This window comes from Anthonomus grandis, chromosome 1, assembly GCF_022605725.1.
Source record: "Anthonomus grandis grandis chromosome 1, icAntGran1.3, whole genome shotgun sequence".
NCBI classification, from domain to species: Eukaryota; Metazoa; Arthropoda; class Insecta; order Coleoptera; family Curculionidae; genus Anthonomus; species Anthonomus grandis.
In genome coordinates, this window is record NC_065546.1 from 45,529,706 (window position 1) to 45,557,144 (window position 27,439).

Here is a 27,439-nt window from a genome sequence, read left to right on the forward strand (position 1 = left end):
AAATCTTGCTAAGTGCAGTCCTGCGGTACTTTTATTCTAGGCTTTTGTTCTTAAGCAAACTTGTTAATGGATGAAAAATCTACAGGAAGAATGAGAATAGGAAGAAGAGAACATTACCGCGTGAATGGCCGATTTTTCCAGGCAATTTTCTAATCCAAACTTTTAAAGACATTTAAATTACCAGGCAACGCTCCCCATAGCAGGCGAAAAGTTTCATCACGCTTTTTACTATCATTGTAAAAAGGGTGATGATGAAGAAAAAAACGAGCAATAAGTTGGTAAGAGCAATCGGAGTTAGAGACGATTTCACCAGTGGACTAAGGTGATAGGAAGAATATCACAAGTCACACCTTTTACAGTGTAATATATATTATGAAAGGTGTGGCCTTATAATCCAAGCTATATGGCAAAAACCGAAATATTGCCTGAAAGAATTTTTCAATTTTAGTCGAAAATTAAAATAAAGAAGCTGTTATGAAATTTTATTTTAAAGGAGTAAGACGATTAGATTACATTATTGTTGTTTTTTTTTTGTTTTTGAAAAAACTTGTATAAATAAAAACATGTAAAGGTTCAAGAGAAAAAGAGAACATTCCATTATTGTATTCATCGAAAGAACCGGCCTAAAATGCTACTAGATGCCTTCACCCACGGGTTAAAGGACAGTGCTAATGGCGCGGCCTAATAGTGCAAGCGTATATGACATAAATTGATAGATTGTTTCCACGAGTTCCTTAATTTTAATCCAAAAGAAAAATAAATTAAGGGTTATAAATTTAATTTTGGAGGGGTAAAACGGTAACTGCATTGTTGTGTTTTTTAACAGAACGTGTTAGTTATTACTTTTTGAACGTCTGAAGAAGTTGGAAGAGATTCCAACCAATAAATTGGTAAAAACAGCCGGACTAAAAGATGGTTTCAATTATTGTGAATTAAAGTGAGAAGCCGAACGAAGTCACGCTGTAAATATTGTAATATATATTTTTTAAATTTTAATCCAGAAGTAAAATAAACAAAAAAATATATAAATTAAGGGTTACAAAATTTAATTTGAATACTTTATGTTTATTTGAATTTTGAAAAAAAATTGTAATATACATTTTCAAGGTTTGATGATCTTCATATAGGGTTGCTTAAAAATCAAAAAAAAGAGAAAACTTTCAACCAATAAATTTGTAACGACAATCGGACTAAAATGTTACTAGACGTTTCCACCCATGGGTTAAAGTGAGAGGACGAACCCTGTAGGCCACGCCTTTTAAAACGTAATACATATTTTGAAAGGCGTGGCATTATAGTTCAGGCGTAAATGTCGACAAAAGTTAAAATATTGCGTGGAAGAGTTTCTAAATTGGACAATTTGAATACAAATCAAGGGTTATGACATTAACACAAAACCCGATTTTTTTTACCAAAAATTCATAAAGACAACCATACTAAAATACTACTAAACGTTTCCTCTCTTATCGTTAAGTCGTTTATCTTACTCTCACCACCTTATGCGTTGCCATCTCAGCAGTCTCTCTCCCATTCTCTTCTATTTTTTTAAAAACTGAACTAAAAAGGTCAATAATTACATTAATGTAACAGTTTAAGTCAGGTCTTGTCCAACCCATGAAATGGTCACCACCTTTCCCTTTTGCATCAAAGTCACGCTCGTCTATGTTAATTTCATTACAAAACTCCAAAATGTTACAGTTCCCAATTATAATTTATGTACCGAAAAGACCTCCTATAGTCGATCGGGGCTATTTCAGCAACCATAAATTAAATAACAAAATCAATTGATACTTTAAAAATGAAAAAGTCTAGCATTATGTACCGCCCTATCAATTTGCTCCAACACAAATGCGATTGTCCCCGATCAATGGTTTAGTCCTAATAATAATATCGTAATATTGTTAAACAAATTATAGTCAATGTATAGGCTTTGTGTATTAAAATTAGATATTGGCTGATCAATTGTGCCTGAATAACGCCTTATAATTTAATTAATATTACTAAGATGTTTGATGAGGTGCCTGAGAGAGACATCACTGAAGGCATCTGCAAGAGTCTAGAACTAATTAAAATTGTAATTAAAATTCCAAATCTTCCCATAACACTGAACCTGATCAGTAGTACTCAGCCTGAAATCCTTTCTATGGTGCTATTGTTGACTTCTCTAAGACTTTTATCAATGTTAAGTAACATAAATCATTTTCATCAATGTCACTTTGAGCTCTTGAAACAACAGCATTGTTATAAATAAAGCAAAATATAGGTTAATCAGATAAGAGTTGTATGTTTATAATAATATTATACTAAATATGTAAAAATACTAATTACCATATTTTTATTTATCGAGTTTTAATCCCAAGACTAATAAAATCATTTCAGCAGGTAAAAAGCTATTAAACAGTGCATCTTATAGTCCATGTCGCCTGGTACCCTATGGTACTCCTCATCGGCCTTGATCGGCGATCGAAAGAACGAAGCATCACTTACCTTGCAAGAAATATTTCTACCGGACCGATCGGTCATGACCTTACTTTACCTACTCTTACTTTCCTATGCAACGTTACTAGATACATTCCGTCGATATTATACAATAGCGCAGAGGCTAATAAAAATGTGTCCAATGACTAAGAGATATTTTAGGTTGGTGTGGTACTTAAATTGACATTCCGAGGCAGTTATCAATGGTTAAAGATAGGATATTCTTTCTCGTTTAAACGAGTTTTTTGAATAATTTTAATTTTGTAGATTTTAAAGCTAGTTTATAAATTTGGCACAATGAAGTCGGATAGGGTACTGATGGTGCTCTGTCCTTGCCATTTTAATAAATTCGAGGGATCGGATGCAGGACTGAACAGTTCATCATTCCTTCTAAGTCGGATGGAGTCCTGAACATTGTCAGTTATATAAATACATAATTTTTCATAATAGTGAATACTAGGGATCAGATGGTGGACTTACCATTAACTTGAACTTAAGTAAAGGGCATAACGGTTCTGCGTTTGCCATCGGGCATATCGAGGATATCTGATCAAAAACTGAGCGGTTCATTCTGAACTTTTTGTCGAGCGGAAGACTGTACTATTCTACTTCTGTCGTTTAAATATGTAGTAAGGATCGGACGGAGGACTGAACAATTCGTCACTAATTTTTAGTCGGATGGGGGACTAAACGTTTCATAATTAAAATTTAGTCAGGCAAAGGACAGAATGGTTCTACTTTTCTGTCATCCCAGTATGTCAAAGATATCCGTTGGAAAACTGAAGGGTCAATACTTAACTTTTGGTCAAACGGAAGACTAAAGTGTTCTAGGTTTGTGGTTTAAATAGGATGGGACGGAAGACTAAATAGTTTATCATTAATTTTTAGTAGGATAGGGGGACTGAACTTTCATCATTAACTTTTACCTGGACAGTTCTCCTGAACGGTTTCGCTTGAATCAGTTTTTTCCAATTAAAATAAGAATATTAAAATTTTTACTAGATCTGTATTTAATTTTGGCTGGGCGATTTTCTGTCTTTGTTATTTTACTGAATACTGGAGATCGGATGGAGATAAGGATCCGACGAAGTAGTAAACTGTTTCCATCAATTTCTAGTCGAATGGAGGAACGAGCGATTCTTTATTAGACCAGTTTTTATCCAATCAACATAAGAATATGAAGATTTCTAGTAGATATTCAAAATAGTATACGATTTTTGGTACAATTGAGCCGGACGGAACAGTGCCCCGTCTTTGTTATTTGAATGAATACTACGGAATGAATGGAGGCCTAAATGACTTACTATTAACTTGTACCCAGGCAGATGATATAACGTTTCTGCGTTTACCATTATGGCACATCAAGGAAAATCAGGTTTGGATTATTAGGAGAAAGGACACACGGTTTCGTCATAGCTTTTACTCGGGCGGCGACCTGAATCGTGCTATTCATTAAATCAGTTTTTTTTTAATAATCATCATCATAAGCCCAATGGTGTCCTCTACTGACATAAGCCTTTTGTAATCTGCCCCAGTGATGCTGCGCCGATTGCATCTAGTCTGGTGTGATGTGTTTTATATCATTGATCCATTTTGTTGGCGGGCTTCTCCTACTTCGGTAGGCCTTATTTCTCGGTCTCCATTTAAATATTCTTCTGGTCTATTGACTATCTATCATGGTTGCGATGTGTCCAAGCCAGTTCCATTTTAATGTAGTGATTTAGCTCATGGCATTTGCAGCAACTTTAACACCTGTCTTCCTTGCCTTGTTTCGGATTCTATTTCGAAGACTCACGCCCAAGATTAACCTCTCTATGCTGCGTTATTTGTATTTTGTTTGCTATCTTATGAAGGGAGGGTCTTTGCTCCATATGTCGTCACTGGCTTCCTTTTTAAGCTTATGGGAATTTCGGATTTAAATACATCTATAAAGTAACCAAATGCTGTTCATGCCAGACTTAATTTTCTTTGGATCTCGTTTGTTTCATTGTCTAGGTCTATCCAGAGCTCATAACCGAGATATTTATATAAAGTGACCTATTTAACTTCATCTCATTTTTTCCACTTGCCACAAGATTGGTCACATATTGGGTTTTCGGAATATTGATCTTCAGTTCAGCAATTTGTGAGGTTTCTTTGAAGTCTTTTCAACATTTGCGTGGCCTTGTGAATTCTCCGTTTATGTATACGCCCATATTGTCCAAATTTATTTACTTTTACAAATGTTTCGTAGATATCCAGTTATTGTGATGTATTTGATTACTGCGATTGATTCGATAATAAGCTTGAGCTTGGCGCAGTCGGTATTGGACCATGACATGAAACGCTTTCTCGTACTCGACGAATACAAATATAAGTAGCTTGTTGTATTCTACATATTTCCATATTAGAATTTTAAGGATAAAATTATAAAACAATATAAAAAGATAATGAGTGTTCTTAAATCAGCAATATCACCCTTCTTATTGATGAGAACAACAATTGCATTATGCCACTGAGACGAGGTTGTACCTTACAGAAGAAAACGTTAAAGAGTTTTTGAAGTATGCGTAATAAAATATCGCCTTCTTTAATACTTTCGATAACTATATTATTGTCTCCAAGTGATTTATGGTTTTTCATTTTAGAAAGGCAAGTTTTTCATGGCAAGGCATGACATTTCATGGCAAGACAACTGTTTCTCCTTTTTTATAAAACTGAGATCTCGTTTCTGTGGTGCTGTCACTTACTATTTCAATGTGGATTGCTCTAGTTGCCATACACACAAAAATCACTATGTATCCTTTATATGATTTGTGACCTCTCCCTTTTGTTGTTCTGACAAATATCGGGCCTGCGTAGTCGAGCACGCTGCGTGTGCTTATATCTGATTTATCATAGTTGCAATTGCTCGTTTTGCATTGATGATCTAAAACTTTTATCTGATGTAGGTTAAGGTTAACTGGTTACCTCCGTGTAAGTGCTTTTTCGTGAGCATCTCTTATGATGAGCGTTGTTGGATAGCAGTTTCTGGGCACGATGATTGGATATTTTTGATTGAATGGTATATTAGCATTCTTGCGTCTTCCTGCTACGCGCATCATTCCATTTTGATCCAATATTGGGTGCAGGTTCTGTAGGTTGCTCCTTATGTTAATGTTTTTGCGGTGTTTGAGTAGTTTCATTTCCTCTGTAAATTCTGAATTTTGTACGCAGCGGATGACGGTTTCCAATGTTGTCTGTAGTTCTTCTGGAGATAAATTTCCTCTTGGAGATCATTTTTTCATTCTTTTGCATATTGAAAGGACCCTTAGTATTTTAGTCATTGATGAAAAACGACTCCACACCTGTTCTCATATGGTGATGATACATGATTGATGACATTTGGTTTTCTTTAGCCCTTCTTCAGTTCTGAGAATTTCTATATTTTTTGGCCATTCTTCTTTGTTGTACAACCAATTTGGTCCTTTCCACCATAATTGTGATTCTTTGAGAGCGATAATGTCGATAATTCTTGAAACTACATCAGTTGGGTTGTCTTGAGATTTGACATGGTTCTAGTTCTGCGGTGGTATTAGTTTCACTATCTCCGAGACTCGGTTAGCGACGAACGTGTTCCATCTCGTAGTATCTCCTTTAATCCATCCTAACGTGATCATTGAATCCGTCCATGCATAGATCTCTGAGTAATCTGTTTTGACGGCTTTTTTCTTTTTGACCATTAGCTTAGCAGGTAATACTGCAGCACATAATTCTAGTTTTGGAAGGGCGATCCGGTTCCTTGCTGGGGATACTTTGGATTTAGCCTACAGCATAGTAATATTAGATGTATTTTCAGTTCTTATTCTACTGTAGATTTCTGCACCGTATGCCTTTTCCGATGCGTCGCAGAATCCTACGAGTTTACTTTCCTTGTTGTCGTATTGAATCTATCTTGGAATTCGGATTTTTGAAATGCTCTTCATTTCTTCTTGAAATGTCATTGCCATTTCTTGTAGAGTTCTCCTTTGACAATTTTATCCCAAGCTAATGATTGCAACCATAGATCGTGAATGATTAGTTTTGCTCTAATGCTTAAGCTTAGTTAACTCATTGTAATGTGCATGTGCTTCTGTGACACTGTAAGCACCAGAGAGTACGTCATCGACATAGAAGTCTTCCAGGAGAAACTTTGATGCTGTTTTGGCTTGATTTGCCTTTCTTGCTTGACTACTTTGGCTGGCTTGACTGCTTTGCGTGGCTTGATTGGCTTGACTGACTTGACTGTTTTGACTGACTTAACTGCTTTGACTGACTTGAGTGCTTTGATTTAAAGATGGAGACGGCCTTTTTTGGCGGTTACTCCTGACTTGACTTGACTGCTCGAAGGACCATGAAAAGATCTAGGGCTTTTTTCTAAACCTTTTTTTCCCTACTACCCTATAGCAACCTCACTATAGGTTTAAGACTTGGCCGTAGTAGGTTGAGCAATGAAAAACTACTGGGTGTACATGTGTAACAATTCGTGGTAATCATAAAAATCAAGATGAGCAACGTAATCATAATTTCACCTATTTGCCAATTACGACCTTGCGAACTTATAGCAAACGTGAGCTTAAAATCCATCGCAAACACCTTGATCGACTAACATAAACAATTTTATATAATTATGCATGGATACTTAAAGCTACCAAAAAATGTAAAAATACTAAAAAATGTCGTTGAGACATTTGTAAATGTCTTCTTCTGAAGAATATCCTCCCTATTTGTTTTTATTGTCGCACTTTGATCAAGCAGCTTGGAAAAGTTTCTTTTATATTCTCTAAGTTTACTCTGTAGCGCCTTCAAACTTCTATTGTTTTCTATAACTTGAGATATATATGCAATCAACATGAAAATAATAAAATTTCTAGTGGACCTTCAAATCTGTTGTATAATATTTTTCAAATACAGGATTGAATAATTTACCACTAATTTGTACTTAGGCGGAGAACAGAACTGTTGTGCATTTGTCATCAAATATATTCGATGGAAAACCGACCTTTTAGTCACATAGAGAATTGAACGGTCCATTATTAATTTTTACTCAGACAGAGTATTGAAAGGTTCACCACGAACTTTAGGGAAATACTAAACTAGATCTTACGTATCCGAAAACCAACTGCTCCACATCCAAACCATATACGATTAATCTTAATTACTTCAAAGAAACATACTGCTGTGTTATTATCTGATCTACAAGTACCCAGACTATTTAATAATAATGATTTATTACAGTAATAGTGCTTTTTTTCCTAACATATCTCAACCGTTAAGTAGTGATGAAACTTATATCACCGGGAGTCAAATAAGAACTTGGGTAATTTATAAAATCGTACAGTGTAATAAACGCGGCAAAATATCACATTAATCAAACAGTATAGACCTTTAATATTTCTTCATAGCCGCATGAGTATCTAAAACCCATTGTTTTTGTTAAAAAACATTTGGGTAATTTGAATAAGGTTTAGTTACGCAATATCACTTTGCTTGCAATGAGTGTCGGTAGTTTTTTTAATATATTTTTTGTCTATATGAGTCTCAATGAATCCTCTATTGAAATACCCATGCAATTAGTAAGGTTCTAGAAAAAGTGTAATCTAATAAAGTGTAATAAAAATATCTTAATTGGATAAGATTAAGGTCCGGAAACTTGGATATAAAACACTTACCCTTTAGGAAATCTATTTTCATTCTGGTGAAACTGGGCATTGCTAAGACTCTACTGCTGAAACGAAAAATAAAAATAACGAAATTGAAAATAAAAATAACTTAATATGAGAGTTTGAAATATGAGAGTCACTTAAATCATAAAAATGCTGTTTTTTTATCCAGACAGTAATAAAGTAATAAAACTAAAAATGTTTCACAACCATGGGATTTTTATCCAATTTATCCTGTCGTTTAGGCAACAGACTTATTAAAAAAAAGATAATTTATTTCACAGTTTTGCTATTTACATTTTAAAACCGCTTAATGTAAAAAGAAAGTAATTTAAAAATCGCAATATACATTAAATACAACAACGTTTTTATTAAATATTGCACGCAATTGCATTTTTTGCACATTTTCAAAAATGTTATGTAGATATTAATTATATTGCAAATTGATTTGGAGTGAGTGGAATTATTTTTTAGGATTTAAAAAAATATCATTTTGGCATTTTCGGTCTGTCATATCGGTGTTGTTATGATGATTTATTTTTACTATGCTTTCAGCAGCATACATATCAGAATATTTAATTTAATGTTTTAATCAATTTTGGAGAATATATCTGCATCTTTAGGGCGTATTAAAATTTAAAGAATATATACACACGCATAAGAGAATATAATAAAAAAATTAATCCATTATCGCAAAGATACTAAAGTTTAGATAAAAATCATCTAAAATTACTACACTCTTAATAGTTTGGTATTATAATATAAAATAATCTGTAGGTACGCTTAGTACGTTAGTATGACTGTACTGCCCTGCTTAACGTAAAGGGCGTATCTGACATTTTATCGAAAATTGAGTTAAAGGCTTGTTGGATAGCCCATAATATATATCACCTTATTTGTAATGCTAAAAGGCGTATCTGCTGTCCATCTAACTTAAAAATCCTAATAAAATATTAGCTATCTGCAATACATACACATACTACTATGCCAAATGGTCGTATCCAACAATTTTTAAGCTAAAAGGGCATATCTACATGCATTTTGTCACATTCGCCCTTTTAGCGTAGCATTTAGCAATGTTGTTTACGTCTGTCATAGTCAAATCATTTTGGTGGCGTTAATTGAGTTGGTTCTTTGCTTGCATGCAAAGTATTATTGGATTATAATATATTATTACTCGATGCAAATAATATACTGGTAAGTAATATATTCTTTATTGCTGGAAATAATTCAGTTTCTTTTTCTAAGAGAGATTTTAGTATTTATTGTAGTACAAAAATATAAATGTAATTTTATGATTTTAAAGTTGTGCCCAGTGCCGTCGGTAGTTTTTTTTTTTAATTTTAAATTGATTGTAATAATTTTTTTATAATGGCAGAATTATTATTAATAATATTAGGTATAGGTATAGGTATATTATTTATTAAGATGAACGAACCAAGTTCCAGAACAAAAAAAAATTTGGCTTTAACAACCGAATTAAACAAACAGCTTAAAGATCAAAAGGAAGTTTATCGATCTTTAGCAAGTTGCTCAAAAACAAATCGTAGTGAGACTGAGGCAAATGAGCCGGATTATCATGTTTCTAGTTCAGATATGGAATCAAGTGAATCGGACGAAAATATGTTGGAAAGCCCAACAAATAAAATTTTTTCAGAGAAAGATGATGGTAATGAGACGATTGAGGAATCAGTAAAATTTATCATGGAAAAGCTACTAACTCACGTCTATGAACATTTTACGACACGCGGGATAAAAAGGAAGAGAAGAAAATATAAGATCCCACTTAGAGAAAGGAATCTTCTTAAATTGGAAAATTTAAAAAATAAGCATCGCGTCAAACAACCTTGTTCTGCTGTGTGCAAAAAAAAATGTATTAGTAAAATTTCAGATGAAAGGCGAGTACAAATTAACCAAGAGTTTTGGGCAATGACACCACAAGAACGAAAAAACTATATGTACTCTAAAACAAAAAAAGTACCTGTAAAAAGACGTACTGCTGGCTTAAATTCACGCAGAAACTTTACTGTGACTTATGTTTGTCCAGATGATGGGGGTGTTAACCAAGAAGTTTGCAAAACTTTCTTTTGGGTTTCAAACTATGGGTTTCAACAACAAAGTGGATAAATGTTTACGTACTGTGCTTAAAAATACTCCTAATGGTTCTTTGCAAGCAACTTCGGATCGTCGTGGCAGTCATTCACCTACAAACAAAATAGACAGAACGTCCAAAATAAATCATATTAATTCCTTTGAGCCTTCCATATCACACTATCGCAGGGTGCATGCTACCAACCGAAAATATTTACCTACAGATTTCAATATTCAGATGATGTACAATGATTTTAAAATAAAATAACCAAATATTGTATGTTCCTACGAGTTATATAGAAAAACACTACAATCAATGATTTTGTTTTTGAAATTTGTTTGTGAGAAGTATTTCTTGCATGAAAAAGACTCACAACATAAGAGGGATGAACCTGAACCTAATTGTTCTGTTTGCAAAGAATATACGATTCATAAGAAAAAAGCCACAGAGTCACGAAAATGCTGTGATATCATTAGCACATTTTATTAATTTTTTTTACGACATAGGGATGACAAATATATAATTCTGTGGCTTGATAATTGCTCAGCACAAAATAAAAATTGGGCACTCTTATCATTTTTTGTCAGCATAGTAAATTCAGATGAAATTAGCCTTGAAAAACTGGAAATTAAATATTTTGAGCCCGGCCACACTTTCATGTCGGCGGATTCATTCCACCACCAGGTTGAGATGTCCCTTAAAAAAAAAGGAAAAGTTCAATCATTTGGAATCTTGTAAGATTTTTTTGAATTTGAGGCAATAAAACTATATTTTAACGAATGTATTTTTATTACTTAATCACTTTTTATAAGTTGATAAGAATATTCAAACATTATTATATATGTATTAAATTTCATGGTTCAGACATCTTTTAATTTAATCAGCAAATGGTAAAACGATACTAAGGAAAATAGGCGTATCTGCTATAACTCAAAATCTAAAAACAAGTTGCAATTTTTATTAATGCCACTGATTTTTTAAGAAAAAATTACTATAAACTCCATATCTTTCATTTTAGTGAAGTTTATCGTAATAGGTGGCACGTTAAAAAATACAAAACCTTTATTATCTCAAAACACTGTTTTTGCAGATACGCCCATTAGCTTATGGAGGGCAGTGTAATTCTTATGGTATTTGTCCTGTAAGCAACAGAAATTTATTGGTTTTGTATTAGTTATAGTAGACCTGGTCGAATGAAGCAAATATGCTGAATATACTTACTTAACTTCTTTAAGCTTCCTCAATTTTATCTTTTTCCTATACCAGGACATAAGACCACATTAAACTTATATAAAAAAAAGTAATTATACTAAGAAGCAACAGCATATTTTCTTGTGGCTACAGACCAATAATGCATAACTTAAATGGCTACGAGACACCATTTATTACATAAAGTCTTAAGCATTATGTTGAAAGAGCATTTACGGTATGTCGTCTTTTTTATTTGCACATAAACCTAAACAAGAACGCTCTACTGGTTTTTATATTATTTGCTAAGCGGCGGTTACGACTCATCGATTATGACCTAAAAAATCGATCGTAAATTTCTAATAACCCGAATAACTTGACATTGTTGAGACAATCGCAAGTCACCAGAAATTCGCCATTCAGAAGCTGATTTTTTTTCCAACGCTTACGACATAGGTTAATTAGCTCGTTTATTGGGAAACGTATGGGCAATTAAGGCTAAAATGCTTTTGTATTATTAGACACTGATTGAAGCTATATAACAGTTATATCGATCAGTCGCATAATGTAAAAGTGAGCATTATAAAACAAAAAAAATATGTACCAGTTTATTATTAAGTAACACGGTGAGTAGTTATAAAAAATCTTGCTACAATAGTAACTCCGCAGAGATATATTAAATGATTAAAAGTGAAGGCGGTCCCACTGACCCACATCTTTTAACTTTGATATATCAATTACTGGTATTAAATTATTTTTTAATGGTACTTTTTTGAACAAATGGTTGAAGCAAAGTTTTTTATGTTATTCGTCTTAATTGTTTTATGTTTTGCAATAGAGAATAATTATCTCTTCGATCTTAAGCTTCAAACTATCGTAAAATAGCAACTGAGCATGTACGTACATCACTTCCAGGTTAAGTACTGCATCAATGGTCACATTTCAGGCATTTTACTCTTTTTAACATATTTAGCATTTGTTGCATTATCACTTTTACGTGATTTTTCTAAAAACTCAATATATTATTCTGGATTGTTTTACTACATTTGCATTTTCCTCAGAGATATAAAGACATAAATCAAAAAGACAAGCATTGTGTCGTTCAACTGAAATCATTGTAAGAAACATCCAAATACGTAAATGCTTCAGAGACGGTGGATCTTTTTATTAAACCTCTCAAATGTATCCTTTTTTAGTGCTTTTTACCACTTATCAAATTGCAGAATAATTTATTTCAAATTAGTCCAAATATGAATATAATGCTTATCTTTTTGATCGTAAGCATTCAATTAAATAAATGCTTCAAAAACAGCAGTTATTTTTAGTTAATCCTCTCAACTTCATCTTATTTAGTTCAAGAAGTAGTAAATTTACCGGTTTTCCACATATTATTCCAGACAATTAAACCTTTTTAGATACATCATATTCGCTTTATGATCGCATTCACTTGATTTTCCACTATACATTTTATTTCAGATTTTTACAAAACTTGCATGTTCTTCAAAACACACAATTTGCTTCCATCTTTAACTTCAAAGCAGCATAAGGTAATACAAATTTCATTATCTTATATGATTTAGAGATTTCAATGATTTCCATATTTTATTCTTCTATATTGAATGCCCTTAATAACACATGCAAGGCATTTGAATCTTATCCTTATTGCAAAAGTATTTGTTTCACTTCTACTTTTAATATTTTCGAATATACTGAATAATTTATTTCCGTTTTCTTTTTAAATATTAATAGTTTGTGTTCTTCTGTATCTTCATAGTCAATGCTCATCCATTTTTAGGTATCTTTTATAACATATTCAAGGCAATTGAATCCTTTCAGCATATTCAATGTTTGAAAAGCATCAATTTCATTATAATTTTTACTTTTACGATTTGCCAAATTGCAGAATATTTTATTCCAAGTTTTATTTTTAATTCCATAATTTATTTCCAATTTTATCATCACCTTCATGTTTCAAAATATTTTAATTTGATTTTTTTGTAATTTGCATTTTCTCCATAAAACCATTGTAAACTCATATATAAATGCTTCAAATGAAACGTATATTTTTAGTTAATCCTCTCAAGTTCATCCTTTGTAGTCCAAAAAGTGGTCAATTGAGAGGTTTTCTACAAGGAGATTTTTTTATATACTCCATATTTCATTCATTATCACTTTCACTTCATTTTCCACTATAATAAACTTTTTGTTTCAGGTTCTTCTGTTCACTTTCTTCTAGTGTCATCTTTAACTTCCAAGCAGAATATTTAATTATCTTGTCTGTTTTGGTGATGTAAATGAACTCTATTGTCCATTCTTTAATCTTGAATTCTTAAATGTCTTTTATAATTCATTGCAAACCAATTAAGTATTTTCCATATTTTATACTCATATTTTCGGAACTATTGATTTCCAGTTTCTTTCAAGATCTTACTAGTTTGTGCATTTTTATAGTCTCCATTCTTGAATATCTTTCATTACATATTCAAGGTAATTGAATCCTTTTACCATACTCAATGTTGGAAAAGCATTAGTTTCATTAGCATTTTTATTTTCACCAACGTAACTTCAAAATGTCTTAATAAACATGCAAAGCTCTAAATGCGAACCCGCTGATACAGATTTTTATTTAATCCTCTCAAGTTCATCATTTTAGGATCAAGAAATGGTCAGTTAAAAAGCTTTCTGCATTTTATTCGCAAACATGTTGTCCTTTTTATATATATTCCATATTTGGTTCATTGTAACTTTTACTTGATTTTCGACTATAATGAACATTTAATTTTTGATTTTGTACAAAACTTGTATATACTTCCAAGCAAAAAATTTAATTAACTTGCATGATTTGATGATGTGAATGATCTCTATAGATTATTTTTCCATCTTGAATCACTATTCTTGTATTATTACTAAGTATTTGTTTCATTTCACTTTAAGCATTTTCCAAATTGCAGAATATTTTATTTCAAGTTACTTACAAAATTTTACTGACTTATATGATATTCTTCTGGGTCTTCATAGTTGGTTTTTTCAAAATTTGCACTTTTTTTAACACACATTTTCTCCAGAGAAGCCTTGACCTTGCCAAGACTTATTTTGACCTTAAGCTTGAAAACGTCAAAAATCCCATTTCCCTAAACATTTTTTAAGAAACTGATATTTTCATTCCATATTTTGGTTTTTAATTACTAAGGCCATTAAAAGTCCGTCTAATTAGTTAGTTGGTCAAACCCAAAACAAAATTATTAACCTACCGCTAATTAATAAACGCAATACAAATACCCAAGTAACTTTCAGAAAAAAAAATTCCGGTTGACTGGCCACCATTAATAAACGTTTAGAGACACTGATAATAATAGTGATATTGCTCAAATATTATACCAACAACAACTTTATGCCCCCATAAACAATGTATTTTATTACGTAACGATCGTAGCCGGTATATTGTTTAATATTGTGAACGTTTGAAAGAGACCTTTTCTCACCCACATTCGACAATGTCATTCGAGATACCGATCTTCGATTTAAATGGGGGTGTCATTAATACTTTATTAAAACATTGACGGCTGTTGTTGGCAAACTGTTTTATTCATGGTTATTATTTTTTTTCTTTCGCTTGTTGTGTAAGCTTGACTGTAGTAAATTGAATTAGATGTCGTGGTGTGGGGTCGAAAAAAATTGAAATTGTTCTCATATTGAATGCGTAAGAACAATATGATTGTATGTCATGCAATGTTTAAAGTGTTCGGTGTTTGGGTATGACGTGAACTATTAGACGAAGGAGTGGATATGGATATATAGGGTGTTCATTTGAAAACTTCCCAGAACGGATTTATCGAAAACCACTGTTTAAAAAAAAAACGCCGAAATACGTCAAAAGGTTTGTCAAGGGGGACAACTTTCTAACCTAAAATTACTTCACCCCCTTTCACTCTCTGACCCCCAGGATCATCCCCTTAAAAAATTTAAATGGCAAGGGGTATCGAGTAATAGCTTGTTTAAAAGGTCTTTCGAAGTCTTTTATTTTGACGTTTGATTTTTTTAAATCGGTCGATTTATTTTCGAGAAAATTAGAAAAATCTTTGTTTATCTTATTTTGTTCAGATAGAAAACAAAAACATGAAAATATCAGTTTTTATTTCAATAAGGGTTCAAAATGTTGCCCGTTTTTGGCCAAAGAATGATATAGGCGATGTTCAAATTCCTGACGGACATTTTCAAAAACATGTTGTGGGATATCATGGCAGCTGTCGATGATGCGTTGACGAAGTTCATCCAAACTTTCAGGTTGGGGAGTAAACACAATAGATTTCAAATGACCCCATAGAAAAATGTCTAACGGCGTTATATCAGGAGATCTAGCAGGCCATTCTATAGGCCCCCTTCGCCCTATCCATTTATCTGGAAACTCGTGGTCTAGCCATTGCCAAACGGGAAGAAAATAGTGAGGAGGAGAGCGGTCTTGCTGGAAATATATTTCAGGCGACGATAATAATAATAATAATAATAATAATAATAATAATAATAATAATAATAATAATAATAATAATAATAATAATAATAATAATAATAATAGAACGTTTATCAAACCATACAATAAAAAAAAAATTATTAGAAAAAAAAGGTAATAATATTAAAAAAGAAATACTAAGAAATAATCACACTGAAGTAAAAGGCCTGGATTTTAGCTTTTCTGTAAAAGAGTGTTTGTTAACATAGATAGTGTTAAAGCCTATTATATACATATTTAAAAAAAATAAATTAAAAATAAAGAATCAAAAAGAATTGGTAAGTAGCATAAAAAAATATCATTATATACAACTAATAATAAAATAAAATGAATCATTAAACTTAGAAAGAAAAATACCATATAATATTGAAGCGTTTTTTCCGTTCGTTAGAAGTGAACTAAAACATTCGAAAATGGTCAAATAATTTATTTATACACTTCACTACGAAAACTCGATCACTAACGACTACTAGAGACATGTTTTTTGTCCTTTTTGATTACTCTATTTGTTTAAAACTATTTCAATTTCGCGCCAATATTCCGAACTCTACTTCACTGAACTGACAACTGGTAACTATCGGCAATGCGGCTCCAGAACGCTGTCCCGGAAGATTCGCGCTAACCTTCGAGACGTCGAGCAATGTACCTTGTGTCATTCCGGAATGACGAAGAATCAGCTGGTTTCTCAATCTTTACAATATCGTTGCAATATATACTCACATCAAAATTATTAAAATACAAATACTACACAAAAAAAATTAAAGTTTACCTGAGTTTTAAAGGACTTGAGAGATCTGTTATTTTTTTCTTATTAATATAGAGTTCTCTATTATAAGAAAAAAACCTTTATTAGTCAAATAAGAAGGTATTATACTTAATATTTTACAGAAAAAACATTAAGCATGAGTTTCGTAACCTTTGTATTATTTGAATATCTGATGAATCTAAACAAAAGCCATTTCCGATGTCACAAAAATTCATAAGAAACTAAAGATTTTCAAAACAAGACTTTTGTTTGTCGATCTAAAATATGCCTATTGCTTATTGCCCTGATTTATTTAATTCGTTGCAGAATAGCCAACTTTTAATTTAGATAAAACTTGATCTTTAAATTTCAGTTCACTATCAATATTATTAGTCCAAAATTTTTAGCAGAGGGCTTAATTGATATGGAGTTGTTATGATTGTTTGAGTCCATATTAATATCATGGTTAGCCTCTAAATGTTCAGCAGGCTTTAACGCAAATAGATTGGCGTGTTACCGTCGCATAAACGATGATTGCATATTTTCAATTTCATAAGTCCTTGTACGTAAATGTAATAAGAATGTTCAAGTCAGGAATGTTTCCCATCCCTGGGCTAGATCCAAAAAGTCGGAAATGAAATTCTATTCTGCTTTCTGTTAGATAAAAAGGATTTCATTAACTTTATAGGCTCGCTGTTAAAACTAACTGTCTAGCTGTTTGAAAGTTATGATCAACCATATCAAAGACCTTCGTAAATTCTAGCAAAATTGAAACAATCATCAAATTGCTATTAGTACAACTCAATATGTCATAAATGTAGTTGAGAAGCTCCCTAAAGCTCAACTGGTTCGGTGACAATAAAACAATACTGGCAGTGTTTATATTCTTTAAGGGTTCAGGGATTATTAATTTACTCTTGTTTAAAGTGTTAATTTTCCTTAGTTCATACCACTTTTGTCTCTGTGAGTAATTTTTGCAATTTGGTGTTTAAGGACACCTCTTTCTGTTCGAATAGCTTATATTGTTAAATTTCGCAACAGCTTCTAATAGTCCCAGTCTGAAGAATTTATAGATCGTCTATAGTTTTTTAACGCTTTGTTTCCTAGTTTCTGCATTTTAATCCAGTAGTATGGCATTTTGCGGTAAAGTCAATTTTTTCTCAATGTACATAATATTCCATTGTATCTGTTCCATAATGAAGGTTATTATCCAGATTGATAGAACCAAAATCTAAATCACAGTATTTTATCAAAATAATAATAAAATTAATAATAATAGTCCTGCTTGGCATATAACTTACTCTCCAGACATTAAAACAGGATAGGAATAGGAGAAACGCTAAAAGAAGGAACAAGTGAAGAACACCTTATCACACCAGCTTCACATGAACGATCTTAAGCTCTATGCACCATCCCATGATAAATTCAAAGATCTGATGATGTTAGTAGAACAATTCTCCAAAGATATCAGTATGAAATTCGGCGTTGACAAATGTAAATTAATCAATATAAAGCAAGACAAATGCAAAATAGAGGATACAATATATATTCGGCGAGGACAAATGTAAATTAATCAATATAAAGAAAGAGAAATACAAAATATAGAAGTGCAACTGACAGACGGTCGCTTGATAGAGTTCATGCTGGAAGAAGAAGTCTATCAATACTTAGGGTATGCACAGGCGAGGACAATCGATCACACAAGTATAATATCTCTTCAGGATGACCAGAATCTGCAAGATTGAACTCAATAGTAAACATCTTTCCAACGCAATATATATATATATATATATATATATATATATTGCCGAGCTCGATTACCGAGTAAAAAAAAATAATTACATTATAAAAGATAAATATAAACTAAAGATAAACCTACAGTCTTTGGTGAGTTTTACTATGGCCAAACAATCCTATGCGAGATTTGCAAATCCGGCCATAAACATCACACGGAAATTCCTGCAGAGCCGGTCTTTGGGTTCTTCTAGTCGGTTGAGGAGCAACGGACGTCGCTCTTCTCCATTAGGCACGATTGTTGACTATCTCTTCCCAGTTGTTTTCAATTCCCAATAGCTTTAAATCATCGTGGACGACATCTTTGAAGCGTTTGTATTGGCCTCCCGGCCTCCTTGCACCTTCTGTTAGTTCTCCATACAAAAGAGATTTTGGTAAGCGCCGTTCGTCCATTCTGTATACATGACCCAGCCATCTCATTCTTGTCCTTCGTACCATAGTGTCAATATTTATACAGTTTGATCTTTGCAGAACCTCATCATTAGAAACTTTATGAAACCATCTGATTCTCATCATTTGTCGCAGTTGCCGTTGCTGAAATTGTTCAAGAGCCTTTATATGTCGTCTGTATGGGATCCATGATTCGCAGCCATATAATAGCGTTGGTACAATTATTGCTCTATATACTGCCGTTTTCATTTTAAGACTGATGCAGACCTAATTCTGTTTGCTATTTCGTCATCTATGTTTAGTTTTGTACTAAATACGCTACCTAGGTAGTTAAAGCGATCAACTTGCTCCAAAGTCTCGCCATTGACCTGTATGAGCTGAGGATTATCTGATGCAGGAGTTATAAGAAGCTTGGTTTTCTTGAAGAGTTTCTGCTGTGTACGCAATCAGCGCACAGTCATCCGCATATTGAAGATCCGTGATAAAACGCACTCTTGTTCTAGCTCTAAGACGTTTTAAATTGAAAAGCCCTCCATCATATCTATATCTGATTCCAATCCTTCTAGCAGTTAGATTTCTGTCAACAATGATCGATAGCGCCGCAAGAAAAACATTGAACAAAATAGGAGCCAGGACGCAACCCTGCCTAACTCCCGTCTCAGTGGAGAACGGTTCGGAAAGCTCACCGTTTACTAGCACTTGTGCTTGATTACTTGTATGTAAATTTTCGACCACTGAGACGAATTTATGTGGGATTCCGAAACGTTTTAAAATGCACCAGAGGACCTTTCTGTTAACCGAATCAAAGGCCTTCGCCAGATTCGCTTTCTATGAATGCGAAATGTAATTGAGTCTGATGTTCTCTCGCCTTTTCTTGAAGTTGGCGAAGTGCAAAGATCAGATCGTTGTCAACATGCACATAGTAATCGCATTAACAGACATGGATCTGAACAAAATCATCAGAAAATGAGGAATGATCATGAGGAACAAATCTGACTAAATATAGAAACCACCACCATAATGCAGATACGTTAAGGATGACAACACCGAGAGGGGAAAGAGAAAGAGGTCTTACTGACATGAAAAACGTACACAACGGGCAAATTAAACTGTTGAAAGGGTACTTTAACCAAAGAAAACCAACCTCGCCTTTTCGTAGAGGTGCTAAATCTTACAACCGCGCATACACGCACTTAAACCTGGCCATTGGTACTCAATAATCAAACGAGTTGATAATCAGTATGAAAGAGACAGCAGGAATGGCGAAGCAAAACCCTCTATAAGAGGCACATATCCACCAGACAGAGTCGAACGCATGATTGAGGAGTGGAGAACTCTTCCAAGAAACGGAGGACTTCATGATACCTAGCCAGGTTAGTTTACCAGGTGGTAAATACTAGGAACTCTATGAAACACATCTTCAATGATCCCCAGATACAGGATGACAGGCATAGAAAGTGCAGAGAGAAGCTAGAAATGATCCAACACATTGCAGCATTAGGTTACAGCATTATTTCAACCTTACAGCAGGATGGAGCCTAATATGTCAAAACGACTACATCAATCACTACAATTAAGTAGTTGCTGTACTACATGAAGAACTGTGCTTCCGGTTAGACCTATGTCAACAGAAACCTGGAACTGGATCGGAATTTTTCTTACAACAAACCGGACATCATAGTTCGAGACAAAAGGAAGAAGGGGGCAGTCATTATAGATGTGGCAATACCAAACATACATAACCTGCTGAACACTATTGTAGAGAAGAAGATGAAATACACCGAGCTGGAAAATCAAATCAAGAAACTGTGGAAAAGACCGGAAAATTAAATCAAGACTTCAAAAATTAACAATTCTGCCCATTGTATTATCAGGTAGGAGAATCATACCGAAAGACCTGCACAGAAGCCTTGAGATCCTTGGGCTAGTAACCTTTTCCAGCTGACACAGAAAGTGGAATTTTGAACACCATACATTGCCTTATGAACTCCCGTTATGTTGAGGCGAGCCATTCTTTGAACATGGTCTAGGTTTCGACGAATTGTGACCTGATCCACTTTAATACCCCAGACAATAGCGCCGTACGCTCTCATCGATCTTATGATAGCTGTGTAAATCCACATAACTTGCCACTTGCCAATTCTGCGTCTGCACTGCTCGTAAGAGATACTTTCTGTACTCTTTTTGTAATGTGGGATTTCCAATTTAGTTTGCTATAGAGTGTAAGGAGATAATTTGGGCGAATGAGATGTTCTGTGGTGTATTTTAAATATGGCCTTTTGTGGTCATATTGGTATTTTGAATCTTTTTTTAGGCAAAGTTAACCACGCTAAACAAGGTATAAAAACAACATTATAATTTAAATGTATTGTTAAAAAATTGAAATGAAATAACAATAATGAGTCAGATAACCCTATTCTCGTCTGAAGATCAAAGGCCTCTCTATGCTGAATACTAGTTGAAAATCTTAAGTTGGAATTGATAAATAAACCTAAATTTTTACAAGTAACTACCAGATTTAATGGAATATTGTTAAGCTTTAATAAAAAGCGGTTATAATATATAATAAGAGTTTTGTTTTCATTTAGAACCATGTACTTTGGAAATGAGTCTGATGACATATGATCTGACATATAAGCATCATTTCCAAAGCTTTTTATTAAACCTTTATTACAAAAAATAAGATCTATTAGTGTTGTACTATTTGGTGTTATACGTATATAATTTGCAATATTCGGAAAAATATCAAAGGGCTATAGAGTATTTTAAGGTAAATATGAAACTTTGCTATTAGGCATATTAATATTAAGTTCACTAAGTGTTACGACAGTGTCATAGGTCATATATAATTTTGAAACCAGACATTTCAAATATGATGTAAAATCTTCTTGATATGGATAGTAAATGTTACCAATAACAATATTTTTTTTTTAGTTTTTACGCTAATCCATAAATTCAGATATATACAAGAGAGAATAAATAATGATAAATTAACAAATATATGTATTTTCTTTATAATGTGACTAACCTGAATAAACTATTTTCTATTTAACCTTTTCAGAGTTAGAAGATGCTTTTATTCTTAGAGACGTATGTCTTATTGGTCGTGATACTCCAGGGGTAGTTGCTTTTTCCTTCGATGCGTTAGTTTTTTCCTGACCTAATTTTCGTGTTGTTTTCTGTCTTTCAAGTTTGTTGGTCGGAAAGAGCAGATCTTATTTGAACTTTTGATGTTTCTGGAGCACTATTTGATGAGAGGAGCTACTTACAACTCTTCCTGTATAGGAGAAAACTCTGTCCTCCTTTTTAAGGCGGCGAAAATATTATATATATAACGCAGGTTTTTAAAATTTTCGTTAGTTTTAAATTTATAAGCATAATCCGAGAGACATATTAATCTATTAGAATAGTTCCATTGGTTTTTGGGTTTATGTCTCAGTAGTTAGAATCAATATTGAAGAGCCGTCTACAATTATTTGATTTCTATATATTTTGGTTGTAAATTAATTTCCCGTTACGATTTTGATTGCAATACTTTTTTGCTCCTGTTATTGATCAGATGTTTAATTATATGCTATAATTATGTTTGTATCCTTAAATGTTCCTAGATCTCGCAACATTTGCAGTTTAATTTATCTAACACGCTTTATAATAACGGGCCTGTTATCGTCTCCACTTTTTGCTTGAATTTGATATATTTATCGAGTTATAATTTTAAAAATTGCAGTATTGCACACAGTATTTTAAGATTAAGAAAAAATTTATTAGTGGGCTACTATATCTTTTTTTATACCTTAAGATTTTATATAATGGCTTTCTTTTTCCATTATAGCCTCTATTCGCAGTTAAAGTGAATGGCTGGAATAGTAACGAATGATAAATCTCTTAAAAGCAAATAAAAAGAAGATTTAATAAATTATAAACACTTAAGAAACTATAATTAGCATCATAATAATAATTATATCATAACAGTCCTGCCTCGACAAGAAATAAATGTGAAAGATATAATTAGTAACCTTGAACTATAAGCTTTTAAACAAAACCACATCGCGTTAAACTGTAATAAAACATATCACTAGTTTTTTTTTCTTAAAAATTATTCAGAAGGTCGTTGATTTTTTTTTCGCTTTAACAACAATGGAAAGTATCTATTAACGTGTTCCCCGGAGAAGTTTATCCTTTTTTTTTTCCTTAATTTGGTTCACTTTTTTATGATTGTTTATTTCACATCGTGCCCATAAACCTTGTTATCTTCAAACGAGAATGAGTCACGTTTTAAAGAGTATGCATTAATTATTTTTACTGGTCAGGCTTAATTGGTAATTAGTTGTACTAGACATATTCGTAGCGGAGTGGCGGTAATAAATTAACATTAAATTAAAAGTACAAGACCGTTAATTTCCTGCATAGAACCCTAAATAATTTAATTTTGCTATGTATTTTTCTACTTGATTAATGAATAAATAATGTTTGAATGACCCAGTGAGTATAAGTGAGGGCCTTCAAGGACTTTGTTTTAATTTCCTATTTCTATCAAGTTTTTACTTAGGCTGGACCCAACCACAGGCTGCTTAGGTCCAATCGTGTTCTCTTGTTTAATACATATAGCAACTACAGTAAACATCTACTGATATACCAAAGAAAAGTGTTTAAATTATCCATAATAAGATAAAGGGTGAGTTAAAGCATTTTTCGAAACTACAGCCATGGCCGATTATACAGCCAATTATAATATACAGCGTGTCTATTTAGTACTCCCTTCCTCCATTGTGGCTATATTTTTGAAGCAAGAAAAAATCATTTTCACAAAAGACGCGGCAGTAGAAATTTATGTTTTTTTAAATGGAAGACTTCATATATTAATTGATTCTTAGATTCTTCATAAAATTCTAAGAAATTTAATATCATGCATGTCATACTTTAATGAAGTAGTTTTTAAATTACGGATAGTTGAAATTTAGATTTTCTCAACTTTAAGCGGCTACAGAGCTATAACTACTTGTCATAAGATAAAATTATTTTTATCTTAACTTTTTAAGATAAAACTGCTTATTTTATTAAAAGGTTAAACTGCGTATCCTCCTCAGACCCAAGGTGATATAAAAACATATCTTTTTAAAACACGTACTTTTTTGTAAAGTGTTGGGCACAGAAAACAACAAAATATCAAAAAAAATATTTTTTTTGTTTTTTACTGTAGAAAGTAAGGTATCATATTTGATACCTTGGGTTTAAATAAATACAAAAAAAGTTTCAAAAAAAAAACTTTATTGGTGAAAAAGAGCAAAACAGTTTCGCTCAACGGAGCAGCAAAGATATACGTCACATGAGGCACACTTAGCAAATGTCAATTTACGACATTTCGGATATCGACATTTTGATCTGGATTTCTGGTCGTGTTTGGTAAATACTGGTAGATGAGTGTTTCCCTGCCTCCTCTCTCTTCTATCTGGAATAGGCTGAATTTTCCTTAGTTTTCGGGGCGTTACCTGCTCTTTATCAGAATCACTTTGCTCGCAGTCTGCTTAAGGAATATCAGTGTAAACGAGAGTTTTGGCAATTGATAATTTGAAGTCAAGGTAATCTAAGATTTCTTTTCTCCGCAAGCCTTCTGCAATAGCATTTTGTCGGTATTCCAGCCAAGACGCAGCTACGGCAAAATCCAAAAAATTATAAATTGTACGTACTGGCCACTTTTTGGTACGTCCACGCATTACATACTTTCCAATGACCCTATCTAATAAATCGACGCCACCCATATTCTCATTGTAATCGGCAACTATTGCGGGTTGATTAATTCTAATGTATTTATTTTCGGTCTGTGACCACCTTTTACAACTACCCAGGGGTTGAATACCAGAGCAGGAGGAAGCAAAATGCACTGGTTTCGAATCAAACCATTTAGTCAGAATAATTTTTCCATCTCCTCTCTTGAGTGAGTCATGTGATCCACGACCCAATTTTTTTAATTGATTATCAGTTTGCGGAGTTGCGTTTTTGGGAATTCTAGAAGCCATTATTGTACCAATTTGTCTTGACAAGAGAACATAAATCAAAGATATTGAAGTAAAATAACGGTCAGTATACACTGATACTCCTATCGGCAAAGTTTCGGTCAGCTTCAGCACCATTCTGCCACCTACGCCTAGTTTTTCTGGTGTTTTAAATAGCGATGATTCGACAGATGATCCTTTTCCTTCATAGAGATAAAAGTCGACATCTACTTCATCTCCACTCTCCGACGATAAATCGCCGATATCTGATTGGTCTAGGTCCAGATTAAGAACTAATTCTTCTAGATCGAAGCTGGTTAAGGCCCCTAAAAATTATTTCATAGACGAGTGACGAAATAATGATGTTCAACAAGGCAAATAATTAAAAAAACCCAAAATATGATTTTATATTTAACACACAAATTCCTAGCAATTCATTTATTTTTGTAGTCTTAGAGACCCAAGATATCACTGGTGATACCTTTACTAAGTCTACCACTTGCGGCACGATTAGATTACTAAGAGAGAATTTTTTTATTACACATGTTCTATGTGCTACCTGCCGTCAATATATAACAATAAAAAAGCAAGAACAATATTACTTACTCTTATTTTGGTCAAAAGGCATAATGATGCAACGTGCACTTGTAAACGTAAACAATACACTAACCTAACCTCACCACTACAGCGTGCGTCGGCGAAATAAAAATGTGTGCGCATATTTGGCTATGTATCATTTATGATACCATCGGGAACTGCGGCTAATTGCTTCAGCGCGCCGAAAAAAAAATTAAATCCTCAGATACCATATATGATACCTGGGGTCTGAGGAGGTTATTTCAAGCATAACATGTAATACATCAAATTGTATAAATTTTGATGCAGGATCAGAAAATCAAATATTATCAAGGATGCTCCATTTAAAAAAACATAAAATTCTTCAGCCCCGCCTTTTGTGAACACACTGTATATGTCAAAATAATTTTAAGTGTAGCATTTTTCACCCCCTGTCTACAAAAAAAAATATTTTGCTTTGCTTCAAAAATGAATGACAATGGACGAAGGGACACACTGTATATTACTGTATAAACACTAATTCAAGCACAACATTAATTTATTTATTAGTAATCATGACACATAGTATTTTACATATGCAAAAATATACATAATTTCACAAAATTAATAAGTCTTACCGCTTTGATAATTTTAAGTAGAACCAAAAAGATCACCTGGCGAGTAGTATTTTTAGCAATTATTTTTAACTGAGTCCTGTGACCGGTTTTTCTAAGAACACCTAATTGTGTGTTACGAGGTTCATGCTAATTTTTAGTTGTATTTAAAGAAAAACGCAATATTAACGGTAAACCCAGCTTTAGTACTCTGAAAGATGACAAGACATTGTCACAGTTATCGAACTAATTTAACCTTTATCTATCGAACTCCGAACTTTCGACTGTCGAACTTCCGCGTCATTTTTCACCTAGTACACATGGTTGTTCTTAGTCCTCTCCTCTCTCCTAAACCCGTTCCCAGACCTCTTTCCATCCCTAGCCAGTGATTAACTTATCCTATTCACCCCGGTAACCAGGCCGGTAGCATCGTGAGATAATCAGATAACCGTCTGCTGAGGCTCTTCCTGAGGGAACTCAGGGGACATGAAGGAACAAGAAGAACCTAGATCTGATCGTCATGTCCGTCAACTACAAACCATTATACAAATTCAATTAAAATTAAGTGTCACTAGTAAAATATTAATTATAAATATCTAAATGGGTGCCTGTTTGATCTGACATAGTGTACCTAAGGTATCCATATAAAGGTTCCTAAATGTCTGGATATCCGATGTTTAGTGGGTTACACTTGGTCTGAAGCTGCACCAGTCAGGCAGTAACTGTTCAACCAGAAGAAAGGCTTCAAAGCAGTAGATAACATTCAGTTTTGTCACAGCGATAGTAACGAATGCAGACCGGTAGCAAATTATCTCAAGCAACCTTAATGTTGTGGTAAATGATACAGGTAGTGAAAAAAAAAAGAAAATGAGGAACGGTAGAGGTAAAAGAAGCAGGAAAGACAGCTCTAAAAATGGAGACCACATGTGAGTTTCAGCATTTCAAGGAACTTTTTTTGCGTACGTAAACTAATTTTAATGAAATTTGCTCTTTAAAAAATTATATGGATTTATTTTCTGTTAAATCAAACTGAAAAGTAGGTAGATAAAAAGTTATTGAAATAGAAAAATTAAAAATTATTTTAAATATGTGATCGGCGATGGAATGGAGTCTTTTCTGGAATTTTTTTGTTTAACTGAATTAAAAAAAAAACTAGGAGACCCTACCTACTCTTTAGCACATTTGTTAATCAGCAATTAAGCTTAGTCACACTAATAATCAAAAAAAATAGATGTGCTGAAATAAAATTCACCTATTAAAATCCGCAACTGGCAAAACTATCTGGAGTCTGCTACTCCCGAATGAAAAAATACCTATTAACCCAGATGTGTCAAAATGGTACCACCCAGATTTTACATTTGTCATTTGTCAACCTTGGAATCTTGTCTCAAAAGTGTTGACAATCCTTAGTATCTACTAGGTA

General features: G+C 33.1%; 1 protein-coding gene across 2 annotated transcripts in view; it reads right to left on the bottom strand.

Moving 5' to 3' along the window:
• LOC126736002 (serine-rich adhesin for platelets-like) overlaps positions 1-27,439 on the bottom strand; it is a 125,368-nt gene that overhangs the window by 49,385 nt on the left and 48,544 nt on the right. The window contains exon 2 of one of the 2 annotated variants that reach the window (XM_050440158.1): positions 8,148-8,200. In XM_050440158.1, the coding sequence (XP_050296115.1) occupies positions 8,148-8,187 (40 nt within the window). In that variant the 5' untranslated portion in view covers positions 8,188-8,200. Of the gene's footprint in view, positions 1-8,147; positions 8,204-27,439 lie in introns of both variants that reach the window. The other variant, XM_050440147.1, reaches the window with a different exon arrangement.